Raw genomic sequence first — 18863 nt, 5'->3', positions numbered from 1 at the left:
TATTTGAAGATAGCTCAGGCTTCGAAGATAATATGGCATGAAAGCTACTCTCAACATCCCAAAATTCAAACCTGGACTCGGCTCCGAGTAGTTAAGCCTGTAAATACAGCATCAACATGGAAGAAACTGAGCTGGACCCTACAGTTATGGCGATCTCGTACAATTCAGGTTCCGTCCCCTCATAGGGGAAGTATTGTGATAGTTCTGGGGGCTGATCTATGGGAACCTTATACCTGATTTATCTACCTATGAGCCCGGAATTGCATTCAATTTAACATCAATTAACTTATCATCGCAAGCTTCAAGCAACACAAGTCAACCAGGATTTATGACTTACTATCATATTAAAGAGAGAATTATAGAAGAACTTAAAGTTTTTATCTGTATGATCAAACGCACAGTGCACCGTCGCCATACCTTATTGCCATGTGGTTGAAAGTTTGCTGAAAAGGGGGCTCTCATTAGGACCTTGTGTCATAGGGTTCTAATTTTAGTAGGATGGTTGTCCTACCCAAATCTCTAGCTGTCTGGCCCGGTCTTCCAGTCGAGCTAAACGCGACCGCTTGAAGTTATCATTCATCGTTTCTACAATAAGAACACGTGGTGTAATTGAACTGTCCTCAAAGCTGGATACTGGGTGAAACTTTGCATGAATTAACGTAAGACCGCAGGTTCGAAAGGCTGTGCGACATACAGCACCTGTCAGCAATATAACGCCTCTCTTTACAACGATGCTCCTGATTTGCCCTTTGGACTTGATGATAGTCTGTTTTGTACTCTGGTGTGCTAGATATCATTATCCTATACGCCCGTAGGCCGTCATTTTGGCGGAGTAGCTAAATTCTCTCACGTCCTACCCATCGAGACTTTTATTTCTGTCCTCGTCACTACGTATAGGTCGTACTCGGGTCAAACGATATATTGGTGTCACCATTTAGTTACACATGTTTGACAATTTGTAGCGTATTACCTAGTTAGCTGGCAAGCCTCTTGTCCTACTTCGAGGGGCTAGACAGCCGGCCAGTCTTAAGTTTTGATTACCTTGGTGATACAGGGGCGCCAGGTACATGCCGACAAAAAGGAAAACAGCCTGTTTCTATCTTGTTTTCCTACAAAGATTTGTAGCGATATTTTACTTTGTAGTTGCTCGGCATATATGACATGCGTGTACGAAGTAAGCGTGTTGTAATGTGCTGATTGTATAATACTGCTTCTAGACAATCATTTTAATATTTATACTAACTAGGTACTAGTTATGTGATAGTTATATTATATCTATGGCTGTTGCCTCCTTTGACCTTGATCTCCTTTTGAAAATCAATCAATTGAGCATGGATCTCTCGAGCGTTCTTCCACCCATAAAAAAACGCTTATGATCTGGCAAGCTCAACCATATTGCCTTAGTGTTCAAAGCCTTGGTCTTAAAGTCAATTTAAAAAGAATTTGGCTGATCAGCCCTATCAATGCTTCTTTTACTCTTGTCAATATGAGGGGCATAATAAGAGTACTGGGCTATGCAAAGTATAGATACTTAATACGGTAAAAGGCTATAATACTACTGAACATGTCGTGTTACTGGTGACATCATTGGCCGCGCGCGAGTGGAACCTTCCGCACTAACTAGACAAGGAGTGGGGCCTCCAGTTTGAGTGACGTTTTCGATTAACAAGAATCATAAATTCGACCCTGATCGTCTTTCTGCTCTGTCTTCTTAGCAAGACACAGCATTCTACAGTCACATCTCTACCTTCAACACCCTGATGAACGAATCTATTGGCAGCCCGCCGCCTCAAAGTCAGTTTGGTTCCTGGCTGCATACGAGATCAGAAAACTTCCGGGGTTCGCAAGACCCTACCCTCCCCACGATAGAGCCTCACTCCTTCAATAATGCGTCGGGTGGCTATTACCGGCATTCAAGGGCGGATACAGCCAAGGCGCCCCCTGACCGAGAGGAATGTCTTGATGCCTCCACCTCTGACCTCCCTCCACCAGTACAGCCAAGAGATAATATCACGCGGGAAAATAAGGGGACTGCCCCCGTAACAAGTACACGGCAGCTACCTATTATGCAACGAATATGGAGCCCTCTGAAAATTATACTTACCTCAAGTTGGATCAATGTCTTGCTCGTTTTTGTACCAGTGGGCATTGCTCTTGGCGTTCTCCATCGAAGGCAAAAGGCAAACAGTTCGATCAACCCTGTTGTCGTATTTACGATCAACGCCGTGGGAATCATTCCATTGGCCTATTTACTTGGATTTGCAACCGAAAATGTTGCAAGAAAAATGGGTGACAAAGTTGGGGCACTGCTTAACGTCACTTTCGGTAATGCTGTGGAGTTAATTATCTTGTATGACTTCTCCATTTAAACTGTGAACCTCACCTACTGACGTTATTCCTAGCATGTATGTCGAGTTATTCTTTTGTGCGAGTATTAACCCATGGGTCGACTCACAGCCCTTTTAGGAGACCATGCTAATACTAGATTTCGACTGGCAGACTTGCATTAGTAGCTGTATAAATTCCTACTATTTACTTGCTATATTGTTGTTTGACCGGTGTATAGAAAGAAGTGCGCATCGTCCAAGCCTCTCTCCTTGGGTCTATCCTAGCAAATTTGTTATTGATCCTTGGAATGTGTTTCTTGTTCGGGGGCTTAAGATTTCGGGAACAAGTGGGCTGGAAGCATCCTTAATTTATTCCGTCAAGCTTACCATGATTATAGCTGTACAACCCCGCCATCACTCAGATGAGCGCTTGCCTTCTCAGTCTGAGTGTGATGAGTCTTCTACTTCCAGTATGCTTCCCAGAGGATATTTTATAATTTGTATTAACAGCTTTTTAGACTGCATTTCACGCTTCATTTAGTGACTTGGCAGCCGCTGATAAAGCCGTTCTTCAAGTAAGCAGGGGCACGAGTGTCGTAAGCGAATCTATACCTATCTTTTCTTATTTTCTTTTAACTCTAACTAGATATTACTTCTTGTCTACGTACTTTACCTACTATTCCAGTTGAAGTCTCATGCATACATTTATGAGAGCACTCCACAACACAAAATTGACGAGGAGTCACATCCTGGCGTTTTGGCAGAGATGTTGAATTCCAGTGGCTCCTCTGAGTCCAGCTCTACAAGTGGAAGCGATACAGATGGCTCTTCTGGATCTCATAACACTGTGAAACGAATTAGGAAAGCTATTAAAAAGAGAAGGCGACGTAAGTCAAGCACATGCTCTAAAGTGCCCCAATCACCATCGCTGGGGCTCTCCTTAGTTCGTTCTCGGTCGTCTACTTCAAACGTGGGTTCACGATTAGCGCAAGGCGCCTCACTTGTATCAACTGACTATACCGCCGCCATACCATGCAGCAGCGATGACGCCGAGCATGAACTTAGACCATCTTTTGAGCGATATCCAGGCGTGGCTACTCGTGATTTTGAAACTAATGGGGCGCCTGAGGGGTCTGGTACACGGAATCAAAAACACAAGAAATGCTTGAAAACTCCGCGAAAATCCAAACGGAATAAGAATACTTTACTGGAAAGAAATAAAGAGATTCAACTTACTGGAAATGCAAACCCCAACGTTCAGTTTACGGATCCCACTTCTGTTACTGAACTTTCCGAAAAAAGGCCATTCAATTTGCGCCCAAAACCTCAGGGGAGACTGTTCTCACGGATGTTACCGGCCTTGCAAACTAGGCCTATCTCTATAAATGAGCTAAACCAGAGGCCATCTTTAAGTCGTAATGTCACCCAGCGCGTTCTACGCCGCACCACTTCATTACCTGACCGCTTAAATCACTCGTCCAACCTGTCTGCTCGGCCTGTTCCATACATTATACCTATTAACCCGCCTAACGAGGTTTCCAATGAAGATTCTGAGCTAGAGGAAAATCCACATCTCTCGCGAATAGTATCTGTGATTCTCCTGGTTATCTCCACGGGACTTGTGGCGGCCTGTGCAGAATTTCTTGTGAACAGCATCGACTACCTCGTTAAGAATACAGGTATCAGCCAAGCCTTCATAGGTCTTATCATTATACCGATTGTTGGTAATGCTGCTGAGCATGCTACAGCAGTAGCTATGGCCAGCAAGAACAAGATGGATCTGGCTATTGGTGTCGCTCTCGGCAGCAGTATCCAAATCGCTCTATTTGTCACACCAATCATCGTCTTGCTTGGTTGGTGCTTGCGCACTGAGATGTCCCTTTATTTCAGCCTTTTTGAAACTGTTTCTTTATTTGCCTCGGCGTTTATCGCCAACTATCTCATGCTTGATGGGCGAACAAATTACTTGGAGGGCGCTTTATTGATTGCTGCCTATGTGATCATCTCTGTCGGGGCATTCTTTTTCCCTTCATGTAGAGATTTAAATTCTGCTAGCAATCCACCAGACCCTAGGGTGTGCTAATCCGTTTAATCGACGGAAGTACTCTCTGTTCTTTTGTTGCTCAGTCTTTGGGATACTTATTATCACTGTTCTTACTTCCTCTTCAGTGGGACAGCAGAAAGAAATACTGATTACAGTCCAGAAAACTGAGTACAATTATGTGTTATTATGATTTTTTCAGATACTGGTCAATAAGGACGAGAATCTAGCATGGGCAAGGTGTGTATGTATCAACATTTAAAGCCTAGGACCATCAGAATAAATCTAGTTATATAAGGAGTAGGTAATAACTAATTAAAACATCAAAGTAGGAAGATCCAAATTTCGGAATATCGAGATCCTAGCTGTGATAAACTGAGATAAAAACGAAGACCATTTATTCCCCATCCAAAAATTTAATATGTGCCCAAATACTCCGTTGCCCACCATAATGGCACAAAGATACTCCGTACAGAGTGGCGCAAGTATAAAGTAGCCACCCAACTGCACTTCTCTATTATAGCTCACGTATATAAGTCCCCCATGGTGAATGCTGCAGCTCCTGTAAAAATGGCATCGTCATCACCACTGGCTGCTCACTGATGCCAGGAGCGCTGCATCAACATCATGTTTGCGAATCCCGGGTGCACGGCCAAGGCATACGCACCTAGTGACCAGTTCTAAATAAGGATAATTAGATAATTTTAACAAAGACGTTGTTCTGTGTTCCAACAACCCAGTAAAGAAGAGAGAAAAGAAAAACGGGGGCTTACGTGTGATGAAGTTATCGACGTCTAATATTAAGGAGGGCTGTTTATCCGGCGTCTGGTAACTATCTGAAGAGATATTTGTGGTCGGGGGTGAAATGGCGCCGAATCTGAACGTGGGGTCCTGTGGCAGGCCCAGAAGATCCATCATCTGGGAGCAGACTTCATTCTGGAAAGGATAGTATGCTGGGTTTGTAGTCGCCGCCGCCAATGAATAGTTAGGTTGCGGATCTATATCGGGAACGTCCGAGTAAAGCGGTTGTGGATCCAGGGATCCAGCTGATGAACGTGTAGATGGAGAACTGATACTGGAGGTATATCCAGGAACAGCTGATTGGGGTATGCGAAGGAAGGTAGCTCGACTGTGTATAACGATCCCTTTTTCAATAAGATAGCCTTCAACATCACGGCAGTCGAACCAATCACCGCCAAATCCATTTGCATCGACCAGCTCCTCTACGCTCTTGCACTGATGTGGCTTCTCCACGTTGTTAAACGCGAAGGGCCCAAATGCTCGTTCAGGAGGATGCATATTTGGGGGAAATATAACGTTGCCAAATTCGTCCTGCCGTGGGTAGTGCATGCCAGCATTTCCAATATAAAAGAAAGGTTTGCTCCAAACTTCTAAAGATTCCCCAGCTTTCCTGTCAAGGATAGAACGAAAGACCAGGGCCAATCGCTCCCGCGTTGCGATGCCGAATGTGAAACGGAAGGTATAGTTCAAGTGATTAGGGTTGCAGTTCGGATTGACCAGCGAGGCGTAGCCCATTTCAAGACATCGACGGTGCAGACGCCGGGAAAAGCACAACTCTTGAAAACTGTACGTATACCTTCGACAGATGCTTGGCTCATGAGGTATAGACATTGAATTTGATAGCAGAAATTGAAGCTCCTGCTCCTGTAGAAACCTGTAATCAAGGTACGTATTAGGATCTCTAACGTCTAGGGAAGGAAAAGCTACTGTTGTGCTTTGAGGCTCAGGCGCGGAGTCAGGCAAGAACGGTTGCTGAACGGCAGTCCTTATTCCATGAGGGGTCACAAGGACATCGCTAGGGTTTGTTGACGAATTATCCATAGGAAGGGTAGGTGGAGGCTGTTGAATTGGGGGATTTTCAACTGGTAATTGAATATCTTGAATTTCTTCTTGTTGCTCTTGTGACTCGTCATCCGAGCTGCGCGAGACATCTGATGCGAGGTCAAGAAAGGACTGTGTAGTTTCACGTAACCGCTGCGCAAGTTGCGGATGTGTGGAAACAACGCCAGATTCAAGAGCAATATCGTGAAAGGAAAGAAATCTTTTGTTCATTTCATCGATGGTAGCTTCTAGTTGTCTCACTCGATCGTTGAGAGTTGTGATAACGGCTTCCTTTCGCAGTCTATACGCTCGCTGTGCGAGACGTATTTGCGTCCGCCGGCGCTGATACCTAGGTGAGTACAGAAATCGCTAAAGGGGAGAGGAAAGAAGCGTACTTCGGCAGCTGTTTCGTCTCCTGTGTGTACTCTCGGCCGGCCTCGTTTCCTGGATCCTTGATTTACTTCCGGGTTTGCTTCAGGTTTCGACTTAGATTTGGAGTTTTTCTTGGGAGGCGCTCTTTTCCTCCCTTGATTGGAGGCCAATTGGTGTTCTTCTTCCTTAACGACATTTTGGAGACCATAGACAGAGCCACCAAGCGGCGCAAGTTCGTCCACTACCCCCAACAATGACGCTCCACCCGATGCTGGGTATGAAAAAGGAGGAGGTACACCAGGGAAAGCATCCGTTGATAGGATATCCAGAGTCCATGGTGACGGGAGATTTGAAGTCATGGTGGCGAAATAGATCACTTTGTGACAGCGCAGCTAAGACGCCACAGGCGGCATGCTACTGATTCGTACAAGATATTGAATCAAGAATGATGTCTTCCCTTCTGCTCTAGACATGCATTTATAGATCAATATAAAAGTAGGTATTTGGATATTCCTGTGCAATCAAGCACACATAAACTCATGTCAAAGAATTGGGCTCATAAGAAAGTGACATTAGGTATAGAAAGGTCCAAAGATGGCCCGCCAGTAAGAATCGGCGAGGTCTCTACTTGGACTGCTGGGATGTTAAGAACCACGATATCCCAGCGGCTTGGGATGTGAGGTTCAACGGAAAACGGCCACGCATGAATTTGTCAGCGGCAGAAAGGCGGCGTTAGTTAGTTAACCTCCAGGCAGCCACCAAGAAACACAGACTCACCATTGGACTAGCCGGTGATACAAACTCCACCACTTGCTGTTTTAACACGCCACAACTTTACCCCAACAGGCGCGCGTGCTTGAACGAGTGGTTGTTGGTTCGCTGACTAATTGCCACCCCCTATTAGCAAAGGGCATTGCTTACAAAGCCTATGTAGCGGCTAGCACACAATAATAGCACAGCAGCCCGGGTAGCTCAGTCGGTAGAGCATGAGGCTTTTAACCTCAGGGTCCAGAGTTCGAGCCTCTGCTCGGGCGCACTTTCCTTTTTTGGCCAAACAGTAGACACAACATATGTATGACTAACTTCTTCTGTTGTTTCTCTCTTTATATATTTTTCGTTTACCCCGTACATGAGTTTCAGCGAGGCATTCCACACGACAGGCTCAAAAAACAAGAGATTGTCTTTCAATTACAGCCATGTGATATTAAAACTTTCTATACAAGAAAAGGGCTCTTATAGATAATACAGCTGATAATCCCATGCATTTGCTACTACCACTCTTTTACTTCACCAGCTTTCGGAGGCTCTATTCTTACAACTTTATCGCAATTAAGAAGGGACAATGGATCGAGAGCTTGTTTGATCTATAAAACGAGAGTCAGCAGATAGAATCTACGATGGTAACTTATAAAGGAACACACCTTTCGCATCGCGTCGATCGTAGAATCACCAAGCTCATGAGGGAGATAATCACGCTTGATAAGGCCAACACCATGTTCACCAGTCACAGTGCCTTCCATTTCAACTGCCCGTTTGACCATTCGGTGGACAACTCCTTCAGCTACCTCACGTTCACTGTCATTGAAAAGTAAGATCGCTGGTAACTCACATGTTAGTAATGATGTATTGAAGTGCTACTAGAGCCAGGAACATACTGTGAAAGTTGCCGTCGCCCACATGTCCACAAATACCCCCCAGCAATCCGTGCTTCGTAATATCTTCTTTTGTCTGCTCAATGATATCGGGCAGCCTGCTAATTGGCACCGCAACATCAGTGGTCCAGACACGGTCGTTCGGATCTCGTCTCATTGCCATGACGCTCCATAATGCTTCTTTCCTCGCACTCCATAGCTCGTGGATCTCGTCTTGCCCTTGGGCAAATTCGAACGATTGGCCTTTTGTATCCTTTGCAATTTTCTGAACGATTTTAATTTGCTCCTTTACCCCAGCGGGAGTCCCTGTAAATTTAAAAAAAATAGTGGGCGATTCTTTCCATGACCGCCTTGTTGTCTTGCTATCATTAATGCACTTCATTTGGACGTCGTCTAGTATTTCAACACCCGCAACTTGGATACCTTCACTGACCACCCTTGCAACGCATTCAGCTGCGCTATGAATTGATGGGAAAGATGCAACTGCAACGCTTTCGCCCTTAGGCTTTGGTGTGAGTTTCAAGGTGGCTTCTGTTACTAGACCAAGTGTTCCTTCACTACCAACAAACAATTTCGTCAGATCGTATCCGGCGCTGGACTTTCGAGGGCGCTGCCTTGTTTTGATAACAGTACCATCCGCGAGAACAACTGTCAAAGACAAAACCCATTCGCGCATTGTCCCATACCGATAAGCATTTGTTCCAGAACAACCAGTTCCAACCATGCCGCCGATTTGCGCTCCTGGGCCAGGGTCTGGAGGAAAGAAGAGGTCATGTTTGGCAAGCTCTTCGTTCAAATCTTCCCATCCGACAGCCGGTTGTACTACCACGTCCAAATCATTCTCATGGATTGCTAATATCTGGCCCATACGGTGGAAGTCAATACACACACCACCTCGCGTGGGAGAAAAGTGGCCCTCCAAGCTAGTGCCGCCCGAAAATGGCGTGACTGGAATTTTTCTGTCGTGACAGATCTTCATTATACGCGAGACTTCTTCCGTTGTTGAGGGGAATACAACTAGGAATGGCTTCTCGCTGGCTTTCGCGGTGTAAGACGACCAGTCTGAGCCAGAGTGGGTATCCAAGTCAACCTTTTCCGTCGAGACATTTTCTTTGCCCACGATCTGAACAAAATCCGACCAAGCTGCTTGGAGATTCGCCGGCGAGGTGTCGTGCTCGGGCTTCTGGGCCGTGTGGAGTGGAGTAGTAGACGATTCTGGCAGCGCGGCTGGTCGTAAAGATCCTAGATAGTAGCATCCAAGGGCCGTTACAAGAACGGCTGCAGGACTATTAGTCTAGCTAACTGTCTCAATTCCAACAAATATAGACGTACATATCGTAATTGCAGTGTTCCGTAAGGCAGGAGATTCTTTTTGCATCCGCGCATACCGATCGAGGTCTGCGCGCTCACGCTGGATTCTTTGCTGGGTGCTCTCGTACAATTGGCCTTTGAATGTTGGCCGCTCTTCTGCTCTGGCGCATGTCGTTTGAAATGGCCTCTTTGGCGTAGCTCCACGCTTAGGTATAGAGCCGTAGGTGGTGGAGATGCGTCGCGCAGCTTTCGAAGCTGCACTTCGCGAGCCGAACATGACGTGCGGAGAGGCCGGACTTGGCCAGGACAAAAGGTTCACCAGTTGTCAATGCAACTCAGGCGCTGTCCTTGGTGTTTGGTGTTTTGCTCAGGAAGATTAAACGCAGAGTGGGAGTGGAGCTTGCAGGGTGGATGGGTGGATGGATATTTTGAATATTTCCAGAGCTTGTCTCCGCGCTCCGCTCGCCCTTTTTTGTTACCGACGGACCAAACGGGGGGGGCGGCTAAGGACCTAACTACAGCCTACAATGCCATCTTTTCGCACGAGAGCGAGAGAGAGAGAGAGAGAGAGTGTGTGTGTGTGTGTGTATGTATGGGTGTGTCCAACTAACTAATCGAAGACCGTGATCCATTATGTATGTACGCCAACAGTACCTGCCTGCATGCTTTGTGTCGGGTGCTTCCGCGGACAAAGCATCCATGCTTGGCGACGAGGCATCAATGCAATCCTACGAGTCTACAACTCCTGACAGCCGACGGACAAGCGCAACCCCATCACGCGGCTCGAATCGACGTCTAAAGCTCAGGTGTGATCGGGGCGTCCCATGGTAAGGAAGTGATCGTCTGCCTATTCCGATGGCCGCCCCCAACCAGCCCGCCCCCAGCTCCACGGACCTTCCGTGTTGCCTGTCGCAGGCTTCCTCCAGAACTGCCACGGCCTCGCGGCATGAGCAATCCCTGACTGTGCCTTGCAATGGTTCGGTAGAAATACGGCTTGCCATCCAACCATGTAAGCAAGAACTCTCGAGCCTGATCTGAAGCGTCCTTTTTTTTTGAATGCGAATTGTTTTGCACCCCCGCAAAAGAGAAGCAAGCAGTCATGGATTCACCAAACGTCTCAGATTCAAGACTAGCAGAGCCGGAAATGCGGTCCCAAATCCAGAATGAACGAGCAGTGTCGCCCAACGTCGTGCCGGAAGGCCCTCGGCCCCTCATTGCTACACCTATTGAAAAGAATTGGGAGTTCAAAAAAGACAATAACAGCAATACTAGGTTTCGTCCGGTCTCCCAGTTTCCGACAAATATCCATCTGGATCTTATGCACCACGGGATCATCACAGACCCATTTATTGCGACAAACGAAGAAACAGTGCAGTGGGTTGGGTTGGAGTCATGGGTGTACAGAACCACTTTCAAATGTCCAAATCTGACCAGACTTGAAAAGGCTCTTCTTTCATTTGAGGGCCTGGATACATTCGCTACAATAAAGCTAAATGGTTCCCAAATCCTATCCACGGAGAATATGTTCTTGCCATTAAAGGTCGATATTACCGACAGAGTCTTCACGGGAGATGCTGACAATGAGCTACAAATATTTTTCAAGAGTGCTTTCCAACAAGGGAGGGAGATTCAGGAAGAGCATCCTCAGCATAAATGGGGCTGCTGGAATGGCGATCCAAGCCGATGTGCTGTCAGGAAAGCCCAGTACCATTACGTGAGCCGCCATATTTACAGATATGTGCTGTTGTTCTAACTTGAGTGCGTTAGGGATGGGATTGGGGACCGTGTCTCATAACATGTGGCCCTTGGAAACCAATTTACCTTGAAATTTTCACAGCCCGTATCAGTGACTTGCATGTTCATAGTACTGTCGACGAATCCCTTCGGCATGCCCAAGTGAAAGTAGATGTCGAAGTCGATGGAAATTGGGAGACAGTAGTTATCCAACTACTTCTCGATGGTGTTCTTGAAGCTGAAGAGACGCGAAATATCTCATTCAACCCCGCATTGGCAACATTTCATATTGAGAACCCAGAACTCTGGTATCCCATCCATTATGGTAAGCAGCGGATGTACACTGTCGTTGCAACATTATATGGGGGTGGCTCGAAGCTGGACAGCTGTACTAAGCGGATCGGACTCCGTCGAGCTCAAGTGATTCAAAGACCCTTGAGCGACAAACATTCCTCTGGGAAAACTTTCTTCTTTGAGATCAATAATACCCCTATCTTTTGTGGTGGCAGTAATTGGATTCCAGCGGATTCTTTCCTCCCTCGGATATCTTCAGAAAAGTATCGAGCGTGGTTGAATCTAATCGCGGGCGGGAATCAAAATATGGTTAGAGTCTGGGGAGGTGGAATTTACGAAGCGGACATTTTCTATGAACTATGTGATGAGCTAGGATTGCTCGTCTGGCAAGATTTCATGTTTGCATGCGGAAATTACCCGGCTCATTTGTCATTCCTGAAGAATGTGGAGCGCGAGGCCATAGCCAATGTCAAGCGTTTGAGACATCATCCATCTATCATCATTTGGGCGGGCAACAACGAGGACTACCAGTATGCGGAGAGTGAAAACTTGGGCTACGATCCGAGTGATCAAAAGCGAGAAAACTGGCTAGGCTCTACATTTCCGGCCAGGTATATTTATGAGGAGCTCCTGTTAAATGTCATGCATAAACATGCCCCTGGCACCTATTATCACTTTGGATCGCCATGGGGTGGTGAAAATTCTAGAGATTCACAAAACGGAGATATCCATCAATGGAATGGTATGGCATCCGCTATTCTCTTTACAGTGCATTCGTATGCTAATGCTTACCTTGTAGTCTGGCATGGTACCCAGGAAAAATATCAAAACTTTGATAAACTGTCTGGCCGGTTTGTCTCAGAGTTTGGTATGCAGGCGTTTCCAAATATAAAAACTATTGACTCTTATCTTTTACATCAGGAGCATGATGTCGATAGATATGCCCAGTCCAAAACAATTGATTTTCACAACAAAGCTGCTGGACATGAGCGGCGTTTGGCTACATACCTTGTTGAAAATTTTAGATATCGATTTGAGCCGCTTGAGAAGTATATTAACTATACCCAGGCGATGCAAGCAGACTGCTTAGCCACTGCATATAGATTGTGGAGGCGTGAGTGGAAAGGTCCAGGGCAAGAATATTGTGCCGGAGCTTTGGTGTGGCAAATGAACGACTCGTGGCCCGGGACATCTTGGGCCATTGTCGATTACTATTTTCGGCCAAAACATGCTTACTATGCCGTGAAACGCGAACTACAACCGGTCATCATTGGTGTTAAACGTTCTGTTTCAGCACCATCGCCTGGCGAGCTACCCTCCGGAAAATGGACTCGAATTATCGACATTTGGGCCTCTAATTTTGAACTGAATACTAAAGAGGTTCAAGTCGTTGTCAAAGTGTTTGATGTTCTTACGGGGAAAAAAATTTTATCGTCAATCATCCTTAATCACCTTGTGCTGCAGCAAAACCGTGCTGTGGAAATAACGCAGTTTGACTTGCGTACAGTAGTTCCAGATACATGTGACGATGAACTTCGTCTGGTGGTTGCTGTCTACCTTTTGGAAAACGAGAAGATAATCGCTCGACATATCAACTGGCCAGAACCAGTGAAGTACGTTCAATTGCAGGCGGCAAAAGTTGACATGAAGCTCTGCGGGGATAATGATCAAATAGAGCTACGAACGGACCTACCGGTAAAGGGCTTGACACTCTCTAGTGTGGATAAAGAAGTGGTGTTTGAGGACAATTACGTTGATCTTGTCCCTGAGGACCCTGTTTATATTGGAGTTTGTGGAGTGAAGGAGGGTGAAGACTGCCTGGTAAAACATTTCATGCTCAATTAATAGAGCCTTCCTGGGCTATGTAGGTTGGAGTTTTATTGGTTTAAGCGCTCACCCGTGTGCCGTTATACATATGTAGATTCAAGGGCGTGATCTGGAGGAGCCGCCCATATATGTGTAAATGTCCCAGCGATTGGTGTCACCCAAGAAATTGTTAGAAAATATTCACTATCTGTTTTGCTTTCTCCATCGGATACACACCCTTCCGAATTCTTGGCTGTATGGACGGGCTCTCTGGCAGCTGGCTCGGCCTGAAGTTAGGCGGGAACTACAAGACTCGTCCCACTTCCCCGCAACGGCATCCCTTGTATGGCGACGAGAGAAACGGGATTGTCGCCATTTTAATTTGCTTTAGCAGTGAAGTAGTTTTCATATAACTAATCGAATACTTTTCTTCTTCTCCAGACTACCAGGCTCTCCAACTCTAGCCTCCAAGCGAAACAATGAGCTCTGAGGTGAGTGACATCATGTGGAGAAGCCCCAGCTTTTCAACACCAGCGTTGGAGTTCGACTTCGCAGCACACAACCTCTTGCTGACTAGGGTCTATCAATATTCAAAGAACTTATCTTTTGTCCTAGAGGGCATTAGAAAGGTCAAATTTGAAGATCGACCCATCCCCACGTTGAAACACCCTCATGATGTTCTCGTCCATGTAAGATACACTGGAATCTGTGGCAGCGATGTAGGTACATACTCCTCCCTCTCAGCTAGGTTTTTTCTTCTGGCTAAACGACATGTAACTAGGTCCACTACTGGGATCGTGGCTCCATTGGCGACTTTACTCTAAAGTCCCCCATGGTCCTTGGCCACGAGTCCAGTGGGGTTGTCGTGGAGGTCGGCTCGGCCGTCAAAGCGCTTAAACCTGGCGACCAAGTTACCCTTGAACCAGGCATCCCATGTCGACGATGCGACTACTGCAAGAGTGGTAAGTACAATCTGTGCGATGGCATGGTCTTTGCTGCCACGCCACCGTACGATGGGACTCTTGCGAAGTACTACGTTTTGCCAGAGGATTTTTGCTATAAAGTTCCACCGGGTATGGATTTACGAGAGGCGGCACTAATGGAGCCGCTCAGCGTTGCTGTGCATCTCACTAAGCAGGGGGGAGTCACGCCGGGCGACCAGGTGATTGTTTTCGGTGCTGGACCTGTCGGACTGCTCTGCTGTGCGGTCGCGAGAGCGTTTGGGGCATTAAAGGTCATCGCCGTAGATATTCAGCAGCATCGATTGGATTTTGCAAAACAGTATGCTGCCACGGGTATCTTTTTACCCGAGTCGTCTTGTTCCCAGGCTGAGAATGCCCAGAAGATGAATGAGCAATTTGATCTCGGTCGGGGAGCCGATGTCGTGATTGATGCATCCGGGGCTGAAGCCTCAGCTCACACGGGGATCCACGCTTTGAGGACCGGTGGTACGTATGTGCAGGGTGGTATGGGGCCAGATGAGTTCATATTTCCGATCACGAGAGTTTGCACAAGGGAAATAACTGTGAGAGGGAGTTTTCGATACGGTAGTGGGGATTATCGGCTAGCCTTAGACCTTGTTGCATCTGGGAAGATCAGTGTTAAGGAATTAATCACAAGAGTTGTGGATTTCAAGGATGCTGAACTAGCAATTCTTGAGGTTAAGGCAGGCAAAGGCATCAAGACTCTAATCGCTGGCGTGGAAAACTAGATTCCAAACCCAGGGATAGATACAAAAGTGATAGTAAAGAATACAACAATATGGGCATCCTCATGGCTCTGAGTGCAATGTATGTGGCTGGGGAGTGAGTATCATTAACAATTAAAGGTGTTGGCATCATCTGCCAGTGCGTCGGGCAAATAGGCTAATGAACGCCAGGGGAACAAACACATGTACTGAGAATGTGCAAAATAATACCAAATATTAACAGTGGAAACGCCTTCATCATCAACCCGGAATGCAGGCTAAAGTGAATGTAATGGGTATCATTCCAGAAAGAGGCAAATAGATAGTCGGGACTCATAGAGAAATTCAAAAAAAAATGGCGTGGAATTGGGAGATCATAGTTGTATCCAGTTTCCAGAGCGCGAGAAATGGGGCATAAAGGAGAGTAGCGGCTTCAGCAGCATCCTCTTCGCCTACCGGAGCTGCTCAGCCTGAAGACATCCTCCCATTCTCGTATTCCAGACGACCTGCCGCCTACTTTGCGGCCTTTTCGAAGCTGCACATAGGAATCGTCGACGGTAATTCCGCTTCGAATACTTCCGCCGTCACTAGTGCTCATCCCAAACATATCCCCGTACTGAATTCCACTCTGCGGGTCATCTGGGTCTATTTCACCAAGTTCGATCTTAGTGAGAATTATTCTTGCTAAACGGTTAAACAGCTCCTCTACACAATCACCAGAAAGTGCCGATACCTCCACAGCGACGGGAATATTATTTCTCGCAGCCCACCGCGAGGCCTCCTCCAGGGAGACCTCACGACCTTCTGGCGACTCCGTAGCAGTCATTCTCGTTCCAACTGCAGGGGTAGTTGTTGAGCGAAAAGAGCCACAACCAAGATCAGCTGGGAAGGGCGACTGTTTGCTGGACGTACTTGACGGCGTCGCCGGTATTTTGACCCCATCCTCCCAGTCGTCTCCGTTTATCATATGGTCAGTTATTAAGTCGCTCTTATTTCCGGCAAGCAATACCGTTAAATTTGGGGAAGCTAGGGCGCGCGCATCAAGGAGAAAGGTAGGGAGAGCCTTGAAAGAAGCGAGGGAGGCGACATCGTATATTAAAATGGCGCCAGCCGCACCCCGATAGTATGAGCGTGAGACAGAGCGAAAGCGTTCCGTTCCCGCAGTATCCCAGAGCTGGAGCTTAATCCTTTTTCTTCGCGATCCACTCCCAACCTTAACAATCTTCGAGGAGAATTCAACGCCTATAGTCTGGGATGATAGGACTCTCCCTATTCAGAATCTTAGCAGTGATATTCATAAAAGTTTACCCGTGTAAGATTCAGGAACAAGAAACATACACTCGTTCTTTACAAATCTATGTAGCAAGCAGGACCTATTCTGACAGTTAGTGCCCCTCCAGACCAACATGGGTACCAGCAGAGACAAGAAGACGAACTTTCCGGCACCGCTTGGGCCTAAGAGAATAACCTTTGCCAGGTAGTCATACATACTCCCCAGTTCCTGAGCCGGGCGGAATTCAAAGGTCAACCGACGGTGATAGTGGAGGGTTGGGTACATGGACTTACCTGGTTCTGGTCAGGAAGGGATGATTGGGAGGAGGCATTTGAGATATTTCTCTGGCGCGCCATGGCACGAAAACAAGGGAAATGTGTTACTCGCGCATCTGCAGGCTCATGTTCAGCAGTGCACTGGACGGAAGGTCATTGTTGCATCTGTGCCACACCGGCTGATGGTTAAGTTAGTTGGTTAGTTACATGGTTTGGGGGTGGGCGGCTAGTTAGTTAACTAGCGAACGTCCGCGGCTAATTTAACTAGTTAGTTAACTAACTATGTAGCTCGACTCCACTGGGCGACTACCTATCAACTTCATACAATCAAGACTTTGCATTTCTTTATGATACATATGGAGTACTCGATTAGAATATACATATAAATCGCTGATTTGCCCAAAAGAAATTAAATGATTCCTAGTTACCCTTAGGCCCGTATGTCCGAAACGCCCCTTAACCAGCCAAACGCCCCTCCATACCTTCGTTCCTACCAGTAACCGAACACGGCCAACAGCCTCAAAGCCGGCTCCTAAGGATAAATGTTAGTCTCTTTAAGCCTGTGTCATTATACCTATACTTACGTTCTAGCCGGCTGTTCACCACCCTTCAAGCGCGCCTCTCGCCGTTTGCACTTGGGTTTCCGCTTACTTGTCATCAGCCTAACCTTGACCCCCTGCGCAGCGATGTCTCTGGTCAGTTGGCTGCTTAGTCCTCGACCATCGTATAAGTGCCTTGAGATGACTTCGAAAGGGCTAGACATAACCCTAGCTACGGTCACAAACACGAATTGTCCGGTCACGGGGTTGGGGAATTCGGCATAGAGCAGGAACTCGAGCTTATAACGGCCAGGTATTTTGACCGAGAGGCTGGGGAACACGCCAAAATATCCCGTCATACCATCCAAATCCGTTAGCCAGTGGATGGCACCGACTCGCTGGCCTTCGAGGAGCTTGTCTGCCTTCACACCATCCCTTTCCTTATCTGCATGTTGCAGCCTGGCCATTAGGAATGTGTGGGTACTGGCAATAGAATCCGGATGAAGTGCCGGATTCCACTGGATGCGGATGACGGGTGGTTGTTCCATAGTAGGTGCCTCCTTTGATCTGCCGTCATTTTTGTATCGGCACTGCTTGGCGCGCCCGGGCTGCTGGATCACTGTCATTCCCACGAAGTCACATGGCGTGGGATGTACCGCCGAAGTAGCCGCAAGCGTCGCTTGGTCGTTGGACGTGTTACTGTTTTCTGCCTCCTCCCATGCAGCAGTGAGCCATTCGACGCTTGTCCATTCGGGGTCTTCGGCTAAAGGCATTTCTCTCTGGGTACCGGAACTTAGAGTCTGTGGAAAGTGACTCATTTTGGCTTTGACCTGGGTTTTGAAGAAGAGTGAGCTGACTTTGGATAGGGCTATGTTATTGGATATGAGTGAGTATGGATGTTAACAGAACTGAACTTAGAAATCCACCGCGTTTTGTGAGATCAGTGCATATCATGATGCTTGGAAAGAAGAGAAAGGTATGGAAGGGAAGGAGGTAGGAGAGAAGTTGGGGCTTCCTTAAGTACCCTTTACCTATCAAGCTTTTACGAATATTTCCTGGCTGCTCTAGAATACCTTGCGTCAGACTGGCGTCAAACAAGTGATATTCTAGGGCACTCAGTGGCAGCTTATTGCCTGCTTTTACGTCCCTCAAGTACGATATGACGACAAGGTCTCGCCTTCTGGATAGTTATCCTGGACTCGAAAGGGTAACCCTCTACGCTTCCCGGTAAGCGTAGCTTCTTTTTTGTTGGATATGCTGCTTGTGACATCAACGCCAGCATGAACCGGATCCTTATGATGACTATTATCCTGTTTATGCTTTGAGAACCACCTGGCCTCTAGGCTCCCCTAGAGCTCGAACTGATGCATTGCGTTAGCAATGCGCGATAACAGAAAAACTACGCATGGATCCCAGCCGGCCATGTTTTTCTTTCTCTTTGCCTTTTTTAAGCTCTGTCGTTACAGTTAACGGTGTAGTTATGCATAAGCCGCGGTTTATTGGAGTAATTGCCACTGTTGAGGCAGGATGGAAGGTCATCTATGAGTCTCGCTCTTCGCAGTTTCTTTGTTGAAATCTTGGAAAATCATTGACGACTGCCTTAATATTCCTTAACCTACGAATTTGCCCCTTACCCCATTTGGTAGCGTGAGGGTATTAAAACACGGAATAATGATTACTCCAACCAGCCAGAAACAAAAAACAATGATC

The 18863-nt window shown here is 46.9% G+C and overlaps 7 protein-coding genes and 1 non-coding gene across 8 annotated transcripts; 4 read left to right on the top strand and 4 right to left on the bottom strand.

The window, feature by feature from the left end:
* Positions 1–1760: 1760 nt before the first annotated feature.
* On the top strand, positions 1761–4410 carry LOZ57_004269 (uncharacterized protein; the record flags this gene model as incomplete). Its single annotated transcript, XM_049253313.1, has 7 exons — positions 1761–2350; positions 2403–2445; positions 2486–2515; positions 2567–2674; positions 2726–2797; positions 2846–2923; positions 2974–4410. 7 exons carry the CDS (start codon positions 1761–1763, stop codon positions 4408–4410), a joined length of 2358 nt encoding a protein of 785 aa, XP_049107659.1.
* A 540-nt stretch (positions 4411–4950) lies between these two features.
* Positions 4951–6941, bottom strand: LOZ57_004268 (uncharacterized protein; the record flags this gene model as incomplete). Its single annotated transcript, XM_049253312.1, has 3 exons — positions 4951–5048; positions 5142–6552; positions 6606–6941. The coding sequence occupies 3 exons, from the start codon at positions 6939–6941 to the stop codon at positions 4951–4953; spliced, it is 1845 nt and encodes a 614-aa protein (XP_049107658.1).
* Positions 6942–7543: 602 nt separating this feature from the next.
* LOZ57_004267 lies at positions 7544–7616 on the top strand. The gene has a single exon. It is a non-coding gene; the product is annotated as a tRNA-Lys (tRNA).
* A 237-nt stretch (positions 7617–7853) lies between these two features.
* On the bottom strand, positions 7854–9822 carry DLD1_2 (D-lactate ferricytochrome c oxidoreductase; the record flags this gene model as incomplete). Its single annotated transcript, XM_049253311.1, has 4 exons — positions 7854–7946; positions 8004–8179; positions 8238–9512; positions 9567–9822. 4 exons carry the CDS (start codon positions 9820–9822, stop codon positions 7854–7856), a joined length of 1800 nt encoding a protein of 599 aa, XP_049107657.1.
* Positions 9823–10644: 822 nt separating this feature from the next.
* On the top strand, positions 10645–13418 carry LOZ57_004265 (uncharacterized protein; the record flags this gene model as incomplete). Its single annotated transcript, XM_049253310.1, has 3 exons — positions 10645–11259; positions 11313–12315; positions 12373–13418. The coding sequence occupies 3 exons, from the start codon at positions 10645–10647 to the stop codon at positions 13416–13418; spliced, it is 2664 nt and encodes an 887-aa protein (XP_049107656.1).
* A 440-nt stretch (positions 13419–13858) lies between these two features.
* LOZ57_004264 (uncharacterized protein) lies at positions 13859–15090 on the top strand (the record flags this gene model as incomplete). Its single annotated transcript, XM_049253309.1, has 2 exons — positions 13859–14098; positions 14161–15090. 2 exons carry the CDS (start codon positions 13859–13861, stop codon positions 15088–15090), a joined length of 1170 nt encoding a protein of 389 aa, XP_049107655.1.
* A 409-nt stretch (positions 15091–15499) lies between these two features.
* LOZ57_004263 (uncharacterized protein) lies at positions 15500–16695 on the bottom strand (the record flags this gene model as incomplete). Its single annotated transcript, XM_049253308.1, has 4 exons — positions 15500–16335; positions 16405–16439; positions 16503–16567; positions 16633–16695. The coding sequence occupies 4 exons, from the start codon at positions 16693–16695 to the stop codon at positions 15500–15502; spliced, it is 999 nt and encodes a 332-aa protein (XP_049107654.1).
* Positions 16696–17133: 438 nt separating this feature from the next.
* Positions 17134–17971, bottom strand: VEL1 (velum formation- protein; the record flags this gene model as incomplete). Its single annotated transcript, XM_049253307.1, has 2 exons — positions 17134–17146; positions 17199–17971. 2 exons carry the CDS (start codon positions 17969–17971, stop codon positions 17134–17136), a joined length of 786 nt encoding a protein of 261 aa, XP_049107653.1.
* Between the last annotated feature and the right edge of the window lie 892 nt (positions 17972–18863).

This window comes from Ophidiomyces ophidiicola (assembly GCF_022830035.1).
Source record: "Ophidiomyces ophidiicola strain CBS 122913 chromosome Unknown scaffold_17, whole genome shotgun sequence".
NCBI classification, from domain to species: Eukaryota; Fungi; Ascomycota; class Eurotiomycetes; order Onygenales; family Onygenaceae; genus Ophidiomyces; species Ophidiomyces ophidiicola.
Note: the sequence above shows the minus strand (reverse complement) of the source record. Positions and strands in the feature narration are given on the sequence as shown.